Source organism: Camponotus vicinus, unplaced genomic scaffold (genome assembly GCF_025532165.1).
Source record: "Camponotus vicinus isolate PSW18456_S1 unplaced genomic scaffold, iyCamVici1.0 SCAF_10, whole genome shotgun sequence".
Classification (NCBI taxonomy): domain Eukaryota; kingdom Metazoa; phylum Arthropoda; class Insecta; order Hymenoptera; family Formicidae; genus Camponotus; species Camponotus vicinus.
Window position 1 is genome coordinate 1,696,779 of NW_028141946.1, and position 23,222 is coordinate 1,720,000.

Below are 23,222 nucleotides of genomic sequence, written 5' to 3' on the forward strand. Positions count from 1 at the left end.
TATCAAGGTTGGATGGGACCGATTCGCACAGCCGTCCCTGCGCTCGTTGACGTTCGGTTCGAGTCGTGCAGTCTCGGTCCGGAGTCCCTGTCAACCGAGCCGCTAGAGAAAGAGAGACGCAAGACCCAGGGGCCACCCTTCATCTCATCATCTTTTCGCGCTCATAGCTGGGCATATCTGGTCTGAGCCAGGCCTGGTCTCCTCTCCTCTGCTTCTCGAGGAATCGCCTGGAAAAGGTCCCTTTACCTCGCGGGACCCCTTTCCGCTCCCCGCGAGTGCCAAAGTCTCCCAATGACGTAGCTTCCGTTCCTTCTCCGTTCTAGAGCGACGTATTGATCGTCTCTCTGCTCCTGAAGCTGCGGAGGCTGACACCAGAGGGAAACGAACAGCGGAGAGAGAACGTGTCTACGGCGGAGGATGAGGGTTGTGCCGTAGAGCGTGCCTCTGTCGACGCTTAGAGAGACGGAGGGAGACGGAGGAGTTGGCCCGTGTGTATATATGTATAATAGATAGAAAAAGTTAAGTAGAAGGAGAGAAAGGATACGAGGCTCTTGCGCGAGGGGACGTTTTAAACGGCGGAGGAGTCGAATCGCGATAAGATGGAAAAAATGGAGTAGATATAGCGATGAGATGCCATTCTTTTTTCATCAATATCGCTCCGGTTAGGGTGAATAAAATAATCAAATGCAGATAAACAATAATTAATAAACGAGGAGCGTAAATGTAGAGAATATGTATGGCTATGACAGAAAATAATTCGCAGAGGAGGATGAAATTTAAGGAAGATAATAATATATTTTTAAAATTATGGAGAGAGAGAAAGATATTTAAAAGATATTTTTATATTTCCCTTAAAAGACAATATATAATAATATTTAAGAAAATTAGAAGCAGACGAAGAGGTAGAACAAGCGATTATTATTGCTATATTAATATGCAATAGAATGAAAGTTTAATAAGGGAGTACTAATTCGATATAAATAGCAACCACACTATTCGTCTCTTCATATAACATCAGCCGCACGTCATATACCACTCAACTACCTTTCCACCTGTCATTCTCTACTCACACGCAATATGTCTTCCTAAAGTTTGCTTACGTCTCATCATCGGGTAAAGTTGCGGCGTGGATAAAGCCCTGACAACAACGTGAGGATCTCTGTCTCCTGATCATTCCGGAACTTTGAGCAGGTCTTCATCAAACCAATCAGCTTGCACTTCGTGCGCAGAGTGACTAGACACCTGAACAGAGATTAATTATTAGAATAAATGTATAATTATGACATATAATTTATGTATTACACAATGGTTAATTAATAACGATCATTAATACCTTTCAGAGTCCGTCACAGCGACTTATTCCATATATGATTGCAAAAAATCAAGTTAGAAAAGATAGAATCAATTATTTTCATTATTCACACGTCTCTTTTTTTACCATAATAATATAAGCTGAATAATCGGAAATATGTTTGGCTACGCGTCTGCGTTCCCAGACGTCGTTTACAGACAAACCGTAATGTAGTTCACGCAGTAGCCACGTATTTATTGATTAATTCACTAAAGGTCATTGCCATAAAAGACCGCTTAGTCCAGCGCGACAAAATAGAAATAACGATATTGACGGATAAAACTCGTACTTTTCTTTTTAGATACAATGAGAAATATTTTAATTATATTATTAAAAAATATTTATAACAAATATCTCATACTTCTATCAAAAGCCGAGTGACGTAGAATAAAATATTGTATAAAAGTTGTACAACACACAATGTGTGGAAATTTGGAAACCGATTCGATTAAGATTTTAATGCGAATGATTGTCTCGCAATCGCGACTTATTAAGAGATAACGTGCTATTAAATAAAAAAGCAAATACCTCGTGCGAGATTTATTGTTTCGCAAGCGTGTCCCATTCGCGTCGCACTTGCACGTTCGGAAAGAAGCGTCGTCTTCGACTGGCACCACCTCGTATCGTGGAATGTGTTGAGAAGGAATGAACGTCCGAGCGGCATGCCTGGAATAATAATCCGACAGGCAGTCGATTTCCTTTTCTGTACTTGGACACGACTGTCGATCTCCGCATTCGTAGCTCGCGACAAATTTGAATCTGAAAACGGAATTGTGCGCCATAAAAGAATCGACAGCACTTCGTTCTGTGTGAATTGAATTGCTCTACGCGATCGTTACGTGATCGATTCGATGGTCATTGAGTTTTTTTAATTGCGTTAAATGTTATTAAAAAACTTAATTCAATTAAATTCTTTGGAAAACATTAAATATTAATCTACTTTGATATTTAGAGAGAGATGATATAAGATGAGTCCATATGTTCGAGGAATATGTTTCTCGTTTTCAGAATTTCTAATATAGTTAAAGAGTCCTGGGAATTACGTGCATTTTCTACTCGGTAGATATAAGCCAGCGTAATTAAAAGCTTAAACGATTAAGCTAATGTTATTGAGATGAATCTGAAGCGAGTTGGGCGGGTTAGGGACTCTAACAAGGAATTGCAACATCGCCCACGATAGAATTTAGGTTCCTCTCTTCCTTGTATTCCTATTTAAAAAATGCCTCTGCTGTAGTTAAGTTGAATCGTACACGTCGGCAAAAATATCGCAAAAAGCGCGCTAATGAAATATTTATAAAATATTTTAAAAATATTTAAAATATCTTGAAAAATGATGAAAGATTTTATATTGACAATATTATTTTAAAATAGTAATTCAATAATAATTGATTATTAATAGTATGAAAATTAGGTTTAATACTTAATAATTAACATTTATAAAGTTTATTAAAAAATGTTGCGTAATTATTATAATAATTTTACTAGTTTTCTTGCTTTCCTCGTTTTTTGCAATTCATTGAAAAAGTTAGCTAGAAAAGAGTCAAAAATTGCTGTTCTTTTTAATATCCCAGCTATGACCTGCCATAGATTGTTATAAAAACTTTCTCGAGACTCGTGATATGCTTTACTTGCCACAATGCAACCACGTGCCAAGATGTTCCCATTTCGGAAGCTTTCAAAACACCCTTTTATTCGTTAAAAGTAAAGTGAAGTTGCAAAAAAGTTGAGAAGATCCATAGAGAAAATCTATTTAATTGCTAAAAATGAATAGCAAGTTGAATGTAATAGTCTTATATTTGTTTTAGTACGAGAAATAAAACGGTTAATCAACATTTTCTCATCCCGCAGCCAAGAAAGCGCGTTGTATGTTGCATTAATGAAACCATAAATCATAACGGGAAAGAAGAATGGAATGAGAAGGTCGGAATCTGAGTGACGTCCGCCGAGAGAACTCATTGCCGTTGTGATCCTGTCCATTCGTGAAGATCCGTGAAGAGGTTTCGCGTAACTTGAAGGATCGTGGGTCGGGGAAACGAAGGGGGTTTCAGCTTCTTCTGTACGAACGTTGACGCAGCTCCCGTGGGGCACTTTTGCGGATGAAGACCACCCTATCTTATACTTGACGTAGCAAGAAACGCTCTGCTTTGCTCTCTTATTTTTTCCCGCGCTTGTCATTTTTTTTCATTCTTCTATCTCTTTTACTGATTCTCCGTTCGCAGAATCCATTTTGCGTTGCTCCTCGTACCAATATACCTAGTGACAAAGAAAATAAAAACTGCAGATACATGAAATATCGATCAGTTAGATAATGTATTGACTTTGGTGTTGATTCTGAAGGCAAATTCTCTGCCATCATTCTTGAGTCTTTTAATGAATAGAAAAATGTTTCTGTAAACAACAATATTGAACTATAAAATATCGTAACGTAGTTTAGGAGGCGCTAGAGATTCCGCAAGAGACGATCATTTGTCAAAGTGAAGCGGATGCGAACGTGAACACGTTATCGCGGCTTTACCGAGGTAATCTATCGCGTGTCTCCTACAAGAAAGAGATTTTTAAAGAGAGAACAGGGCCGTCATACGCCCGTCATCGTAATAAGAAGCTGCAAAAAATTAAATGTAACAATCTAGTTTTAAAATATTACATATATTTTGACGAAAATTATCACATATACATCTATTGAAACAAACAGAAAGAGCTATAATAATTTTGATAAATGCAAAAGAAATTTTGAAGTCCTCGGTAAGCCCATGTAATTCAAATGCTCATAATACATGACTGCGCCATTTTAATTAAAAAGTTGTATTTTTAGGGAGGAAGGAGGGAAGTGTGTAGTTCAACAAGTCGCAAATATATATATATATATATATATATATATATATATATATATACATACATGTATATATGTATGTATACATATATATTTATGCATGTATGTGTGCATATTCGCGACTTGTGGAGCTACCTACCCATATATATAGGCATAGGCGGAGACGAGGGGTTGGCAGGCAGTCCAAAGCATTGAAGGGGGTTGGATCGTGATGGCAGGTGGTGGCGAGGGAAGAGGAAGTTGCGATTCCATCTGCCAGCCTGTCATTCTGATACTACGTACAATGTCGGCAGTTGGCGGAGACGATCAATACATTGCAATCTATATAAAATGGCTGCAGTATTTGGAGCGCTGTGCATAAAACGTTTTCCCTCGCGTAGAGATGAGAGAAACAAATATCATCCACTTATGGCAAATTAAATAGGTATCTGTTTTATATTCTATATAGAATGATTTTTCTTCACTCTTTATCCTTACACATTTGAAAAAAACTGTAGCAATTATTCATCATGAAATAACTTTTTAATAAGCATGCGTATGAAAAAATATATTTATAAAATATATATAAAATATCAATATATAATTGTAAAATATTAGATATTTTAGTATCTTACTATTGCTGTTTATTTGATTGATTATTTTTCATGAAAAATCTTCTTTATAATTTTCCATGTATTTTCCAGTTACATTCGATTCCAAGTCATAACAAAAAGCCAAAGTTGGAAAGCATATTTCTTGTATAATTGACGTCATTTTAGATCGTGCCAGGAATAACGAAATATATGAGCAAGTAACATGTAATCTATGTGTATGGATTTCATTTTTATCGTTAAATTTTGCATTAAAGAAAAATATTCTCTTTAGATTCAAAATATTTATAATATACATTTTTACTGAAATTTGATAAATAATAGTTGTACATATACAATGACACGTAATCTTATCTCATGAAGAATATTAGCATAAACTGTATTATACATGAATATCTCTCATCACTACTATTAAATCGATTGATTGGAAATTTTTGTTAGAAGAAAAAAACACACTTTGGAAAACTATAAAAAATATTAAAATATATATATTTACTCATGTTATAGAATATTAAAACATATTTTCTAACAATGTATAGAAAAATTTAAAATAAATCTTTATTTCAACTGTTCTCCATAAAGTCTGGGAATAATTAATGAGGAATATTATAAAAGATTCTATTAAATTATTTTCGCTTTCAAGTAATTATTAAATATTTAAAAAATATAAAAAATTATTTGTTTTTGAAAATTTACGTCACAGGATATTTCTGTGTGATTTTAATCTAACTTAATCTTACTTATCGAATTAATTTACTTGATTTTGTTCGGAAAATTTTAAGTTTGTCGCGTACACAATATTATGATATTAAAAAGATTTTTATTTTAGATTTTATTTTAGTTATATCCTAGCAGCTACGGAGGGAAGAAACAGAACAAATTGTTATAGCAGCGTCATCTTTTGCATACCCACTGATACTGGGAGATCACCGACAGATGGCACCAATCATATCAAGGTACTTCCTGTTCGATTCTCTCTTTGAAGAATTAAAATAAATTGCAGGGAAACTTAGGAAGATTTACTCACACACTCTTCGACTTATTGTCTTTTAACACAACTTATAATTCCACTCTTACAGATTAAATGTTATTTACATTACAGTCTTAAGTCTACTAACTGAAAGTGGATAATAATTGCGAATTTTACTCTTATCTTTTATGTATTTTCAAAAACTAATCTAGAGAGATGCTCGTATAATTACTTTTTTAATTTAACTAAATATTAAAAAAGTAAAAATATACAAATGTAAAAATGGTTCAAATGATACAAATCAAATAAGAAGCGAAAGAAGGATAGGAACCAAAGACGCAGGTAATAGTGCGTGACAGTGGTAATATATTATGATAGAAACTTTGTAAAGTTATTTATCTTACATACAATAAGAAGCGCAAAAGGAGTCAATGCAATAAAAGAAAAAGAAATTGAAAAGAAACGGTAGGGTCGCACAATTGCATCGCAGACACTCCTTTTTTTATTATTCAGTTAAGTTTAAATAATATTATATTTTTTCTACTTGACTTTGAAAAGGACCCAGAGCAGGTCGAAACGTCGTCGATAGTACATTTTAAACATTTATTTTTGCGCTTCTTGTTGTATGTAAGATAAATAATAATATATTATCACTATCACGCACCCCATTACCTGCATCTTTGGTTCCTAGCCTTCTTTTGCTTCTTAATTAATTAAATATTATTATAAGAACGTTTTATTTTTCTTTCATGCGCATTTATATCACATACTTCTCATCACGATATATTTTCAGATATGCACACAAATCAAACACATGTAATCACTTTCCGATCACAAATTTATCGCACGATTCATTATACGATTATGCCCCGACGATTCAATATGGCCGAGTTGTACGCACATGAAAGCAACACGTGATCGTGCAATTAATTGTCAGGTAAAAGTTGTCCGGTAAAACGGGAGAACGAGAGAAGAAAGCGGGATTGCGTTCCCCGACGGTGTGACTATACAGAAGGCAGGCCAAAGCGAAACTAACTCAGCTTGCGTGCAATAAAGGAGATCATTTTGAATCCGTGCCGCTGAAATTTATGGCCTCCCTTCCACGAGGAGAGTTCTCGGGGATTTGCCGCGCGATGCAGCGCGGTAAAAAGCGCACCGACTATTAATTTGACATCTACTGTACTGCGAGAAGCGCGATTTCCGATATCCCACCTTCTTCGCTTATCGATGAAATCGGGGAAAGTAATTTATGTCTTATCATCTTCGTCAGGAGAAAAGACAGTAATTAATTAATTACCATTATACGCTGTTAGAAAATATTTATATATAAAATATATATATTTTATTAATGATAAGAGCGACGATTATTCAAGGTATCGCATAGGCTACCCTTGAGATCCTCTCACAACGTGATAGTATTCAAAAGCTATGCGAGGAAGAGTCTCGAAGAGTTTTTGCTTGGATTGACAGTGTCGAATTGAAAACGGTGCTCCGGTGTCTCTTGGAAGTTTTTACGAGTGACAAATGAAAGAAAATCACGTTTGAGAGTAAAAGTATCTTGCGTATATACCTGGATCTTCTTACTCGGGGAGCCTGCAATTCCGTGATTTCTTCTCTTCGGGAGAAGTGGATAAGATTCCTCTCGGTGGTGCGCGCTCCAGGTGATGTTGACCGTTCGCCGATCAGCGATGTTATGGTGCAGGAAAACGCCGAGGGGTAGTATCGCGGGGGAATGATTTATGACTTCGGGGACCAGGTAGGGCGCCATTCAGCAGCACCGGGCTCGTTCTCTTCTTCCGCCACCTCTCCCTGACGATCCCTCTCTGTCTCTCTCTCTCTTTCTCTTTCTCGCTCTCTATCGTGGCCGGTGACTTGCGATGTCAATGCGTTTTCAGTTGGCCTATTTGCGCAATAGGCGTAAGACGAATTTCACGTTCCTCGTGGATGAAGTTGTGATTAAAGTGGAACACGTCGACCTCCCGTGTGCGATGTGGAACGATTCGCAAATCGATCGATTATCGTGTCCGGATTCTGCGAAAAAAAAAAACAACCGAAGTATGCCACGGTAAGTGTCACCATTATCCGCGATATACGTCTCGAAATTAATTGAATTGTACCCCAAGAACACAGTATTGACATTAATTATAAAATAGCATTTTCAAACAGTAGCAAAGAATACGAAACATGAGTTGCTGAGAAGAAGATAACTTTATATGCAATCTAAACACTTTTCTCTCAGAATAAAAATTTTTATTTGCGTTCTGAACAATGAATGATAAGAGTGATTAATTGTCATATTCAAGCGACAGTTACATAACGCCAGTGTTTGATAAATAATACGTCGCTGCGACGCAAGAGATCTCTTCGGTCGAGGTATGGAATTCGATTGGCAACGATGTAGGGTAGATTCATCCGAGCGAAACGACAGCCGGATATCGCGTTTCTGTACGAAGACTGGCAGGAAATTAGTCCTCGGAGAATCGCGGCAACCTGCAATACCCGGGTAGGCGCGTGAATTTATGCAACTTAATTTGTAACACGCGACGTACGAAGCTGGCCCCGAGAAAGCGAGGGCAAAAAAAGGAGAGGAGAGAATAAGAAACGATCTCTCGGAAGCTCGCGTAAGTGCCGCGCGCACGCACATGCGTGGAGACTAGGCGCGAAAGGAGCAACGGACGGAATAATGGTCAGCCCTATGGGCAACTTTTTCACTTTGCATGTAATAACTGTGCTGTGCGAGGGGCTAGCGCGAGAGGGAACGAAATATGCCTCCTATGCGCGCGAGCGGAGGAGCAGTTTAATAAAATCTCGTTGGCCTAATGACGAGAGCAGCTACGGTAGTCGTCTCGAGGGCGAGACAGGGGCGACGATGGGGAACGAGGGATGGACGAAGACGGTAGCAGACGGGCGAATCCGTCCTGATGGTAGTTTGGATGCGGAGGGGGATGGGGATGGAGAGGGGAACAACTTGGCGGGATGAGGAGGACAGGAGGGGTTGGAACCGAGAGAGATATCGCCCGTGTCGCATGCGATGCCGCCGCGTTGCTGATGTCTTCGGCGATGCCTCGCGCACAACTCGGCTCGTTTTTATGCAAAGATGTTCATCAGCGCTTTGATCTTCACCGACGAAAAATATGAGCGAGCTTTGTAATTCGGATGTATGATGATAGCGAGATGGTTCTCTCGCGATAAACACACAACAGACAGGTAAGAAAATGCCGATGAGAAAGAGCTAGAGATCGAGAACGAAATAACGGATACGTCATTCATACTAATGCTTTGGTTTTCTTCAATTAAATACGGAAAATAGTGTGTTCTTATGGATTATAAATATTTCAATTATCATTAATTGTCGTTAAAATCGATTTGTAGCATTTTGCGTTTATATTTATCAATCGCAAATGCTATTTATTTTTAAAAGACAATATTTATTCAGGTAAATAATTTAAATACTAATAATATTTTTAAAAGACAATATTTATTCAGGTGAATAATTTAAATATTGAAAAAGATCGCAACGTTGTTGGTCTCTGTTCTGAAAGCCTTTCTTCTTGGTTAAGCATTCTTCGATGCTTTGTCATCCGTCTTCCTTTCACGCTCGTTGCCCCATTTTCATGATTTTTCTTAACTATTTTGAAGAAAAATTTCAACATATGTGTTGACCCGATACGTTGCACTGAAATTGTCAGAGAAACGAAAAAAGCTGGAGGGAAAAGAGGGAAAAGACAGACGCGGAGTCAAGGTACAGCAGCAGCTACCCCGAACGATCATCAATCATCAAGAGCGAGACAATCGAATAGTGCAGCCAACCGGCGAACAGCTGTCGCTTCGGTGGGCTCTAAGCGTACACGTTACACGTTGCTACTGCAGTTTCACAAAAAAAAGCAAAGGACACCGTAGAAAATCAATCGCATATAGATAATATTGTCTACATACGTTTAAAACGTAAATAACAATTTCTCTCTAAATCATATTATTTAAGAAATAAATGCTGTAGCACCTAAAGAATTATTCACGATATTACAAGAAGAGGTGAGATAAATATAAATAAATGTAAAATATAAAATGTATAGTGAATCAGTGAGAATGGAAATGATGTTAAATGACTGAAACGTATAATTAAGAGAAGAGTTGAAGAATACAGCGCGATTCTATGAAAGATTGAGAGACCTCACTCATTTTACCTCTTTCAATCTTTTATAATTTATTTTCTAGTACGCTTCATACGTCGAGCATTATATATCTCAACGAGCTCGATCCTCCTCGCATCGCATCACATCATATCAGAACGCTACCATCACACATGCCGACACCCTCCCTGCGCGTTCCTATATTGCCTGCTACGTTTCATAAATAACTCTCATATTGCAAAAAGTACAATTTCAATATTACAGCCGATGGGCATGCCAATATTGCTCATGTATGATAGATAGACGAGCTATATTGTCTATAGAAAAAGCTAGTCGTTTCTTTGAAAAATATATACTCAATATAATTTTTAGAATATTTTCGAGAATACACCTGCTCACGAAACAGCGTCGACTTGTTTCATTGATAATTCTGTAGAAAATAACGTTGAGTTTTTGAAGCTTTCATAAGTCACGTTGCAGAAAAGAGAAACGTGCTCTTTTACGCCGAGGTATATTTATACATTTTAAATTTTTTATACAATAGAGAGAGAAATTTCAACTTTTTTTAAAACTGCAATCATGTCGCTTTTGATTAAAAACACTGAAAATTTTATATAAAAGTTAAATAATTATTTAGATAAATTGAAGATTAAACAGTCACATATCTCTTCCTTGCGAAAAATGTTTAATAAAGAAAAGAAAAAATTCTTTTAAACAATGCTGAACAAAAATATATATTTTTTAAAGAATTCATTAAATTCTAATAAAATAGATATGAAATATAGCAGGAATTTTATATTTTTACACTAGAATTTATATGCATGATTTTTACTATGATATTCATCCATTGTCCGAGAATACGAATATTGACAATATTAATTTGATGAAAGTAAAAAGAACTGTTAGTCCAACAATCTCTCGTGGAATCTGACGTTAGTAAGGTAGTTTACTGCAAAGGGATTTAGTTTACCGACCCATGGGACAGACTGTCTCGACGCACATTTATAGACGATAGATGGAACTGAAGAAAATATTTTTTTCCTCGGTTACTTTTTTCAAGCGTGAATTTTTTACAAATCTCGCATGCAAATGCATAAATAAAATTATATCGTACCGCATCATTATGTAATTGTGTTGTTCATGTAAATTCATGGATTTATGGATAAGCCGAAAACTCACATTTTCTTTAACCCGTTCAATTATTTGATTAATTCATTTATTCATGTGTGATTAATACGCATATGCAAATTAATTAGCTTTTGATAATCCTCTGGTTATTTATACAAAGCGATCGATCGATGCATTATTCCAGAATTACAATGGATGCAGATACACATGCATACTTTAAATATCGGGTTTCTATATTGAATTTCCACCAGGCATATCAATGATAAGTTTCATTTACGTTTTAATATGCATATATATATATGTATATATATATATATATGTACACAAGTCTACTTAATTTGTCATTACAAATTGTAAACAAAATATTGTAATCATACTTTAATCAAATCATTTAGTTCATTTAATTCTTATCTTTTATTCGAGTCTTTTTCTTCAGTACTCTAGTAGTCTTTTTCTTTATTTTTCATCGTAAAAAGTTTTAATCATTAAGTAAAATATGTCATTTTTCAAAATGTTTTACTTTTTGTTTTACTTTTATATACTTTTCAATAATTAAAAAATATGTAATGTGTAATTAGTGAGAAGTATAATTATTAATGCACAGAGCAATTTCATTAATATCGCAATTTCATGACAATCATATTTGCTGAAGCCTTTTACATTAATACAGTTAGCACTTTGGAAAAACCATCGCTTCAGGGTTGATATCTTCTTAATACGATTATCAGCGAAGGCGTAGACATAGCCAGTCAAAAGTAGCAAGCAGAGACGGGAGGGTTGTCACCCTTGTCTCTCTCTGAACAGCGTGAGATGCCAGCCATCTTGAATGATATATGGCGCCGGTTACGAGGTCGACTGAGCGGCGATCACTCAACGCTAAGCTCCGCGGCTTTTGGGGACATACGTCGTCGAGCCTCCTGTTCTGTCCATTTCTTTCTACCTTCTATCAGTTGCGATTTATACTAATTATTACAACATGGACTTTGCTTATTATGATTAATGACAGATTTCTTCAATTCTTCTCTAATTTGCAATTATTTTTTTCTCTAAACAATAATTTTCGAATCATAGATCAATTAAAAGTGATTTTGATAAATTAAATTATCAAAATATAATTATATATTAATTATATTTAATTAATAATAATAATTTAATTTTATTAATTATATAGGATACAATTATAAAAAATTGTGTATTTAGATTTAGCTGATTTTTGTTATATCTGTCAATTTTTTTAAAGAAAAATTAAAGAAAGAGAAAATGAATTAAAAATTTGAATATTACGCCAACTTAAATTTTACATCGCTGTTAGCGATAAAAATAGAACATAGTTCTAATTCTGTAAACGGCGTGAATTTTTGTTTACAATTTCAAAGCACCTGCTTTTATTGCACGGACGTGTCGATGTGTTCGTGACGAAAAACGGTCACTGTTTCCATATGACGGGCCGTCAATGACAGTGATCCGTAATCAATAACCGCATCAAGCTTACACACATTGTTCCACACGTTTCTCTTAAATCCCGAGCTATTCCGCTTCCTCCTTTTACCGTTATAACCCCCTATCTGCGCATTTAATATGCAATACCCCATTTACCCCATTGAATACCCCACTGAATCCACTCGAGGGAGCCTTGCGACCCACATTTCACCCCATCCCACTTATCAACTTTTGCATAAGATTCCTAATCCTGCGAGCTAAAGAGCGTAAGACATTCATATGTGTATAGACAGTTTATATTACACGTAAGCTAAACGCATTTTTCTTTAGACAGTTTGCAAATCGTACAATGTCACTACGCGCACGAGAAAATTTCCCGAAAGAAATTAGTCTCGAAAACTTTACTTTAATCGCAATCCTTATATCAGTCAGACTAAACACTCATCGCCGTTGCGAACAGATGAAGAGGAAAATAATAGTGAACTAAATTATACAAGCCATTGCAATTAATTAGCCTTAATACAAATTATACCAAGAATCGCAATTATAAGCGACCGTTAGTCGACGCTTCAACGGGCGTGGGGGGGAAAAGGAGAAATCTCGAAGAAAAGAGCGAGAGAAAGAGCGGGTCATGGGAAATGTTGGGAGCAGTTTGCTGGCAACGCGCAGGGAGAGGAGTGAGAGTGAACACGGGAGGGAGGGGGGAGGGTAGGAGGCTGAAGGCGGGAAAGCGGACGAAGGATGAGTCCGGTTGCTGTTGGCGCGGAAGAAAAGAGAGTCACGAGATGCCGGTTTGTGGGACCTGCAGGAGAGCCGCGGGGTTGAGACGCGGTGGATGCTGGAGGACGAGGAGCCCGGTGGACAAAGCGAGGGTGGCGGAAAGGAGAACGACGGAGGGAGGAAGGGAGGAGAGGAGGAGGAGGAGGAGGAGGGTGCAATTGGGGTGGTGGTTTGCGCTGGAACGGAAAAGGGAGGCCGAGCGGGTGTAGGTTGGAACACACCGGAGGATCGGAAGAGAGGAGAGGGCTCTCGCGAGGGCGAGGGGTGAGTTGGGGGGAAGCCCGGCACGCGGATCCTCCCGAAGCACCCGCGCAATCCCGGGGGCCGCTTTAAATGAGTCAGCGTTTTTATGCCCCGCGATGTTGTCAAAGTGCAAACAGCGCCCGATAATATATCATCCGTTGCGCAAGCAACTCCCCGTGCCGCCCTTGTACACTGGCAACACGCTTGAAGGAAGGCATGCTGTAAGCGTTATGGTGGACGTCGTCCGTTGACCACGTGTCTTCTAACAGGATAGTGTAACTTGTAACGCCACTTATCACGATAATTGTAATTAGATTTTGAAGAGAGTTTGATATACGTGGACACTATCAATATTTTTAAATTTGACTCTGTAATCTCGTGTAATATTTTAACAAGTTTTACACGTAAATTTTTAGTAAATGAGAAATGTTACAAATTGCATATCTCATTAAAAGGATTTAAATGTTATTTATTTAATAATTTGTAAATTAAATTTCACCGATGATCTTATTATATTTGTTGAAGAAATATTACTTTTTTTATTTTTGCGTTATATTAAATGACTGTAAAAGATGGCGGGTGTAAAAGTGAAAGCTAAAATAATCAAAAAATAAACATAAAACTAGTAATATGATAAGCAACATAAAAGAAAACAAATACTATATTAACAAAACTTATACATATATATATATATATATAAATAACATTTAAATCCTTTTAATGAGATATGCAATTTGTAACATTTCTCATTTACTAAAAATTTACGTGTAAAAATTGTTAAAATATTACACGAGATTACAGAGTCAAATTTAAAAATATTATATATATATATAAGTTTTGTAAATATAGTATTTGTTCTCTTTTATGTTGCTTATCATATCAGTGATGTCAGATTCCGGCCTTTCGGTAGCATGAAGGGAGTAATAGAAGGAGACAAAACATGATTCTCTCTCGCTCTTTTCTCGCAGAGAAGAGCGAGAGAGAATCATGTTTTGTCTCTTTCTATTATCCCCTACATGCTACCGCATGCTACTGAAAGGCCGGAATCTGGCATCACTGTATTATATCACTGGTTTTATGTTTATTTTTTGATTATTTTAGCTTTCACTTTTACATCTGCCATCTTTTACAGTCATTTAATATAGCGCAAAAATAAAAAAAAGTAATATTTCTTCAACAAATATAATAAGATCATCGGTGAAATTTAATTTACAAATTATTAAATAAATAATATTTAAATCCTTTTAATGATATGCAATTTGTAACATTTCTCATTTACTAAAAATTTATATGTAAAACTTGTTAAAATTCTAAATTCTTGTCTAAATTCTACATCTATATATATTCTATCTATATATATTCTAAGCATTATATTTATACGCAATCATTATGTTTAGATAAAAGTATACTATAGAATTATCCTAGATATTAGAAAGTAGATGACTTAAAAGAATTTAAACGTCTAATCGACAAGAGTATAAATTTCCCCGATGATTCATGGAAAGCATATCCGCATTTCTAATTAGATATTGTGTATGAAAAATTTTACGGCTTTCTTGTTTTTCATTATTTCCAAAGATGATCGCATTCAAGACATATATTTGAATATTTCCGTTTGAAAATAAAATAATAAAAACTTTAAGAAGAAATATCTTTAATTGTTACATTTCTTTTCCAAATAAGTAAATCTTTCTATTATTATTTTAAATTTTAAATTATTTAATTTTAACAGTGATATATAAAATAAAATTCTTACTTTAACTCTTTGCTTTTTCTATAAAGTGTAGATTAATGTTGTGGGGTATTTATTATTTGAATTTTAGACTTCTAGATCAATGTGCGTGTACTATATTATTTTTATTTATTAGATATATAAGTGTAGTCATACGCGAAATATATAGTTAGAAAGTTTAAAATTTTTATAATAAAAACGATAAGGACAATATCAGAATTTTGCGTATCTGAGATGGGTAACCGTAGCAAGTTGGTTTCATTAAAATACGATACAAGTTGCCCATGGAGAGCGACATGGAGGGCTACTCTGATTTTGCATTCAGTAAACTTATATTATAAGATTTCTAACTTTTTGCTCGAACCGAGGGACATGGAAAGAAAAAAATGATGAAAAAAATAATGCCACAGAGCGAGCAAGAAAATAGTGCAAGAGAACAAAATACAAAATTCAAAATACAAGATTGAAACGATTATAGAAAGAAACAGTATGTAATCATCAACTTATAATTATCTTTTGAATTTTAAAGAGATTTTATCAAATAAGAAAAAAGGAAAATTTTTAATTAAAAGAAAGTCAACTCGATAGGAGTAACAATAGCCGGATGGGAGGAAGGAGACAAGAAGAAAGATAGACAAGAGGATGATGAGAGGGAAAATCCTCACGATGGTGAGGGTGGCTATGACGGGAGACGTCAAGCAAGCTGACAGGGTTGCTTTTCTCACCAAAGTACGGTGTGGGCGAAGGCATTCAACCGAGAGTCAAAATAACTTCCTAAACTTTAACCTCCAGAGTATAAAAGTGCTATGCCTTTTCTATCTGCTCGCGCGAATCTCGGCATCCGGCTTGGAGTTGACGATTCTTCGGGGTCTTGGCCGTGGTACCGCCGATAAAAACACGTCATATCCGCGAGTGCTTCTTGCGCGCGATGTTCTGAAGAGTCCCGATCCCCGGTAAAAACGATTTTCGACTCATTCCGTCGAAGAACCATCGTTTCTCTTCGGCATTTCTTCGATCACGACATCTTAATACGATCGAATTGATTAGCATTAATATATTAATTATAAACTTATGAGCATTCGAAAATAACCGATCGAGGAAAAAGTATCAAATAACTTATAATAATTAAAGAATGATACGCGCAACACACAATTTTACAGGAACATCCATGTTTTATATACATCAGACTGTTAATTAAAAAATTTCAATTTGAAATATATAAAATTCTACTGCAATTTGTAACACATTTTAGAAAATTACGCGCGCGTTCAGAGTGCGGACAAGTGAGCGGTAAATTGAACGACCCCGTTCGCGCTGTGCGTCTCTTCGCGCGAATTCCTTGTGAGAAAAGACATAATGTGGCCTCTTTAAGGATATACCATCTCGCGCGAAAAGAAGAGAGAGAGAGAGGGAGAGCGACGCCATTCGTCGTGTAACATATGCTTTTATCTAAATTAAACAGTGTCGGCGCGATTTTCATTTCCTGCCCTGAAGCCGCTGATGTTATCCGCAGGATAGCGCGTCGCGAGAGCGTTGCTAAGGGTCGGGAAAGGTTTACCCTCCTACTTCAACCGATCCTCCCTTCACTCTCTCCCCCTCCTCTCACCCGGCACCCCGTCCTCCTTCCTGTCCTCCATCGCCTTACTCACCCATCGTCTCTGTATACGTATGCACGTTGTCTACTATCTCCCCGTATTCCAACCAAGCCCTTCATACCCATCTCTCCTTCTTCCTGATGTCAGCTCGCTCATTCTTGTGGTTAAAATATCTTCCTCCGTTCGTCATCTCCGTTGCTCTCTATATCAATGCGCGTCTCAACATCTCGAAGACTATTCGCGTGCGACACGCGCGATAATTATTCATTATTGCGTAGGTATAATCGGGAATATCGTGGAAGGAGTACTTTTGAGGTATAAGTTGTGTTATCAAGGTTTATAGTCATATTCCTTATAAGGAAAATCATATTCCTAATATTAAGCTTCGAAATTCGACTCAGATAAGAACTGAAAGGAATATCTATTTAATTTTAAAATTTATTTTTAATTTAATAATATAATATACAAACAATATATTTTATTAATTAAAAAAACTTATTTATTATTCTTAGTTTAACCGCAATTGCTGGCACTAATTTTTATTAATAAATTTATTAATTTTCTATTATTAATTTTCATTAATATAAATTATTTTAAATATTAACTATAATTTTATTATTAAATTATTTAAATTTAATTAAAACTTTAAAAAGTTATTTATATTTAAATTATACAAATAAATTCATATAAAAAAATTAACTATTTTTATATTTTATTCAGTTTTTATTTATTATTATCAAACATTAGTATTTCTTCAAAACTGTAGAGAAAATTATTAGTATCAATCATTAGTATTTCTTCAAAACTGTAGAGGAAATTATTAGTATCAATCATTAGTATTTCTTCAAAACTGTAGAGAAAATTATTTTTGTTTTTCCACAGCATTAGTCATGAAAAAATTTCTATTGTTTGAAAAATCTGTGATTTCATTAGAGAAAGTTAAACAATATTTCTAAACAGAGTTGGGAAACTATTTCTGAACGGCCAATTTTGGCCGTTTAAAAATGGTTAAACTATGGTGAAGAAATATAACTAGCATTTACTATAATTTCAAACATGATATATAATCTTATATTGTCATCTTTGAATGTCGAAAATATAAAATATAAAATTAAATGGAATAGAAAGAAAATATTATCATCTTCGGATGATGAAAATATAAAATAAAAATTAAATCAAAGAAAAAGAGAATTTATAAACAACGTTAAAAATAATTATTAATTATAATTAACGTTGTTTAAATTCTCTTTCTCTTCCATTTAATAATAATTCAATTAAATAATAATAGTTCAATTAAAATATAATTTTAATTATATTTTAGTTTTTTTTTTTCGCTCCTTTTACAGTTAATATTTTCTTTTTTCTATGTTTTCTATTTTCTTTTTTCCATTAGTATTTTTTATTTATATTTTTAACTTGTCTGATCTCATTTAAAGCTCAAGAATGGCAACAAACTCAAAAATATTGACAAATTCAAAGGTTTATGACAAGATATAATACTGTTAGAGCCAACATTAGACCAATCAATGTGCGAGTTTTAGTAAGATTCTAAAGTTATGACATATAAGTTATAATCTTAGCTAAACATTTATACTATAATGTTGGTAGAAAACAATCAGCATTAAATCTAGGTTTAATTTTAACGAAAGTTTCGCTAAACTGGAGATTAAGACGAAGATGGTAAAAACGGACATTTCTCGCATGTATTTTATTCTTATGATAAACATAAGAATAACTGATGTCAAATGTCGTGTAATATTGTATCTTGATTGATGCCACCATTCCGTCTTTTTTTTAATTAATCAATTTTGCGCTTTAAGTATGAACGTCATCGCGATATTCTGTACGTGAAAGAAATTTGTAAAGAAAGTTTAATCGTATCTACACATACTTTCTAACGAGATGAATATTTTATGAGCTCCTGAAATATATCGTGAATCAGGAGCGCGGATATCGCAGCGTGAAGCAATAATTTTTGGCGGTAAAACGGAAACGGCCAAGGTGCGGACGCGTGATCCCGCCCAAAAAGTTGATTGCAAGAAGAGAACGAAAGAAGCAACGAGAGGATGCTCTCTCCTTTTTTTCTTCCTACGGTATTACTCACCCCCATCCTCCGCCCTCCGTCCCCCCCCTCGGCCGTTGGCCTTCTTTTTCCATCGCGGCGATCTTTGTCTACGGAACAAGCAGGCGTAGAAAAAGAGGACGCTCAGACGACGAGGAAGCTTCGGCGAGGGGTGGATGTGGCCGAGAGTCGGAGGATGTTCGTCCTTGGGGTGGGCGAGGAAGGTTGGAAAACCGGTGGCGCGGATCTGCAGACAGCTCTCTGGCGCGGATGGAGAATGGCTGATTCCGAAAGGAGAGGAAAGACGGAGAAGGATGAGAAGTAAGAAAGAAAGAAAGAGAAAGAGAGAGAGAGAGGCGCGCGGAAAAGGGATGCGAAACGGACAAAAAGACAATATAGAATCTCGCGGCGGTGAAAGGGGAGGAGGAATACCGGAGGAGTCCAGAGATAGACGGACAGGATGACGCTGATCAATCTCCCGGTTTCGTATCTCGAAGTCCGGATCCGATCCACGTTTTTCCTTCTCGCTTCCCTATCGCTGTTTCATAACACAAGTTCGCGGGAAAAGTCTGCCTATGAAATCAAAAATTATCGCACATATCGATGTATAGAGGTGTGAAAATTATTAAAAAAGTTTACAATACGATACATATATCTCGAGGATAGAAATCTAAACCGAAAATCGTTAATTGCGATTCTCTCGACTATTTGGCAACAAAAGAATTTCGCGATTCTGTTTTTAATACATATTAATAATTTAACACATAACTTTTTAACACATTAATATTAATATTTATTGCATGGGAGAAATTTTGAAATAAAAATCCTTATGTGTATTAACAAAAGTAACTCGCACATTTTTCACATATTAGTAAAACAATCTTAAAAAATCAAATAAACGAAATATCTAGGCGATGAAGCTATCGAATGAGAACTATAAATTTTCAGCAGAAGATTCTGTTTCGACTTTATCATTTTACAGATCTAGATTCTCTTCTAATATCGGAATTTTCATTAAAAGGAATTTATGTTTTCACTCTTTTAATTCATTTATTTATTTATAAGAAAACCTAATAATAATATATATAAACATAATACCCTTTTAAATATAATCCTTTTAAAAATCCTTTTAGTACGCAATCAAAAGTATTAAGAAAGAGACATTAGCAGACGCATATAAGATAAGCAGTAGTTATTACAGGAGATTAACATCAAAAGCAATTTCTGTAAATACAAATAATGTTTTATCAATGGAATCAGGTAGCCAATAAAATTTAAATATATGAACTAATATGAGATTTATGATTTAATAAGAATTATCATTTGATAGTTAAACAAGATTAGAACAACGCAATTAAGAACCAATTATCTTGGTTTAAAGGTAGCAACTTAATGCTTGTTTAAATGAACTCATTCTTAAATAAAAAAGGCCAACATTTGTATATAATGTATACAGGGTGTCCCGAAACTAACGCTTGATATTTTAAAGGCAGATTCTCTGGCCAATTTAAAAACGATTTTTCCTCAGCGAAAATCGAGGGAGATCATTATTTTTTGCATATTCCCAATTTTTGTCATCATGTATCTTTCTAACTAAGCCTTAAATTAAAATTCTATTAAAGTAAACTCTACCTAAAATTAACTAAAGAATGTGACTTTATTAATATTTTATTCCCATAAGCCTTAGTTTGCGAAAAACCCTTTATTTTCAATCGTTTATAACTCGAAAACTATTAGTGCCGCGACATTTTCGCTGAGGAAAAATCGTTTTTAAATTGGTCAGAGAATCTGCCTTTAAAATATCAAGCGTTAGTTTCGGAACACCTTGTATATACGGGGTCCTTAGCTATCGTGTGTCAAAAAAACCATAAGTAGATCTTATTAAAATTCACGTAAAATTTCGAGATATTAATTAAATTTAATTCTTTCCACCCTCATCATCGCTCTACTCACCGCTTCGCCATGCACTTAGAATCAGGTTACAGTGGACTGAATGTCGCCGCACGCTTATACTCGCACGGATTGACCGATCTTCTTTAATTAATATTTCAAAAATTTTTTTATTGGTTATTCGCATAATGTGTGGGACTTTTTAGTTCGGTTTAACGAGATTTACTTATGATTTTTTGACACATGATAACTGGGACACCTTAGGATATACGGTGTATTTTATCATGAGAAGATGCAATTTATTTATTTATTATATTGTTTTATTCGTATATATGTACATATGTTAAGCTTAAGGTCATTGAGAAAAAATTAAATTCCCTTTTTTAAAAATTTTATTTTTACAATATTTCAGTCTCGCATCTCAGAAATAAAAAAAGAGCGCTATACATAATTTAAAATATATATTATTTAGGAGAGCTGTGCACCTTCTATAATATGTCAAAGTAATTTGTGATATGTAGGTTAATGTCAATATTTATAAACATGCTACTATATTTCTACGCATTTTCATCAGCATAATTATTTTAATATTTTTCCGTGCATTATATAAATTTGTCTGAACAGATTCAAGTTTGACAAGTGTAAAAAATTAAATATAAGATTTTTAAAATTAATATAAGATTTTATACGTATGTATATAGAAAATGGCCGAGAAAGATGTAGCTCATTGGAAGAAACTCCTTGAACAATCTTGATAACAAATTATCTTATGGATACAAAATAAACTTTCAACGCCTAACTCAACAATTTCAATACGTGTCATTGACATCGGTATGCGGCACTTTAGTAGATAACTATTCGTTATCGTAAGGGAGGATCGTAAAATCCACCAATATTCGTTCACATCGTATCTATCTAGTATCCTGATATCTATCTGGAATGGTTATATGTATACAAAGAGAAAAGAATTTAGTAGGACAGTCTTTAACTGGCAGTTGTAAGTGAAACATCGTGCGTTTCGTTTGTAAGTTTTCGAAGATCGAAAAACATCGAAAATTTTACCAAGACTCGAATCTCCATGAGTAGGTATACGTACATAAGTCCGGAACCTATTGCTTCTGAACAAGACTTCGAAGATCACGTCAATCGTATATCGAATTTTATTGCCGAGAAATTGACAAAATATTGTGAAAAATGCTCATCTGTGACGTTGAAGACAATCAGCTGCAAAATGGTTGCGATTTCAACGTAAATGAATATTCGTGTTTAGAAATCTTCATAAATTCAGTGATAAACAACGATATGAAAAACGATATGAAAAACGATCAAAGTGAGTTATTTTATAACGACTTAATACGTTTGAGGGATAAGATAAAAACAGAAGCTATGAGTCCTGAGCATTCATTTCAACAAAAAGCCGAGATGAAACAACAACAAGTGCAACCACAACAAAATGAGCAATTATATTTTAATTTTGGGACAACAATGGATTATAATCAAGGTATTTATGCAAATTTGGATTTGTCACAAATGTTATTACATCAAACTAATATTAAACATAATGTGTATCCAGTTTAATAATGCAATAATTATTGTAAATTTTTATGTATAAAGTAATTAATTAATTTAATTTTAATCGAAATATTAATTTTTAATGGATTCACAAAATATCTATCGAATATCACAACTACTATACACAACTTACTAGATTATTAATTTAAATTATTGATTTAGATTATTTATAAACTTTTATTGATACATGCATATATCGACGATAACAATAGAAAGTAATTGCATATTAGAAAATATATTCGAGAAAGTTCAAGAGAGAAAGAGAGAAACCAAAATTTCAAAGATATAAAACATATTTCAGCATCTCTAAAAGTGCAAATAAGTTTTTTATTTTTTTCCTTTCTGGCTTTGCTAATGTTCATAAGATTATTAAGGTTATGAAATAATAATAGTAGAATATAATATGATATTTATATATATTTTTATTCATTAAAATAATGATTTCCTTGTTTCTATGCAATACTTTTAACTCTTGCATGTGAATGAAAAATATTTTGTAAAAAAAATATAAAATTTTGTAGTTATTAATTAGAGAGATACAATTCTCTTATTAATGTAAATATAATTCTTACTATTCTATTTTTTAACAAAAGGAGCTCTTGTACAAATAAGTATTCTGAAAACTGGGAGATTTTTAGTTACTTTTCATCGATATATAGTGATTTTTGCTAAGTTGCTACTTTTTTTAGATCACGTTTTATACATTCTTCTTCTTCTTCTTCTTTCACGGCATAACGAACCTAATGAAGTCTCTGACCTCATAATTATATATTTTTACAATATTATTATCTTATAATGCAAACGGAGAATAAAAATTTATTGAATTAATCTAGCTGGATACGACATTAATTATATTCTAACTTAAATATATAGTATTATAGTATTATAGTATTATAGTATTATAGTATT

The 23,222-nt window shown here is 34.4% G+C and overlaps 1 protein-coding gene and 1 pseudogene across 2 annotated transcripts in view; one reads left to right on the forward strand and one right to left on the reverse strand.

Annotated features, from left to right (window-relative positions):
• Positions 1 to 1,003: 1,003 nt before the first annotated feature.
• Positions 1,004 to 7,370, reverse strand: LOC145960026 (uncharacterized; annotated as a pseudogene). The gene is made up of 3 exons (XR_014435252.1): positions 7,312 to 7,370; positions 1,880 to 2,110; positions 1,004 to 1,242 (listed from the first exon to the last, which is right to left on the reverse strand). The product of XR_014435252.1 is annotated as an uncharacterized LOC145960026 (transcript).
• A 14,344-nt stretch (positions 7,371 to 21,714) lies between these two features.
• The window catches only part of LOC145960025 (uncharacterized), a 5,508-nt gene continuing 4,000 nt past the window's right edge, over positions 21,715 to 23,222 (forward strand). Inside the window, exon 1 of the mRNA XM_083079289.1 lies at positions 21,715 to 22,242. Within this exon, the coding sequence (XP_082935415.1) occupies positions 21,936 to 22,242 (307 nt within the window). The 5' untranslated portion in view covers positions 21,715 to 21,935. The remainder of the gene's footprint in view (positions 22,243 to 23,222) is intronic.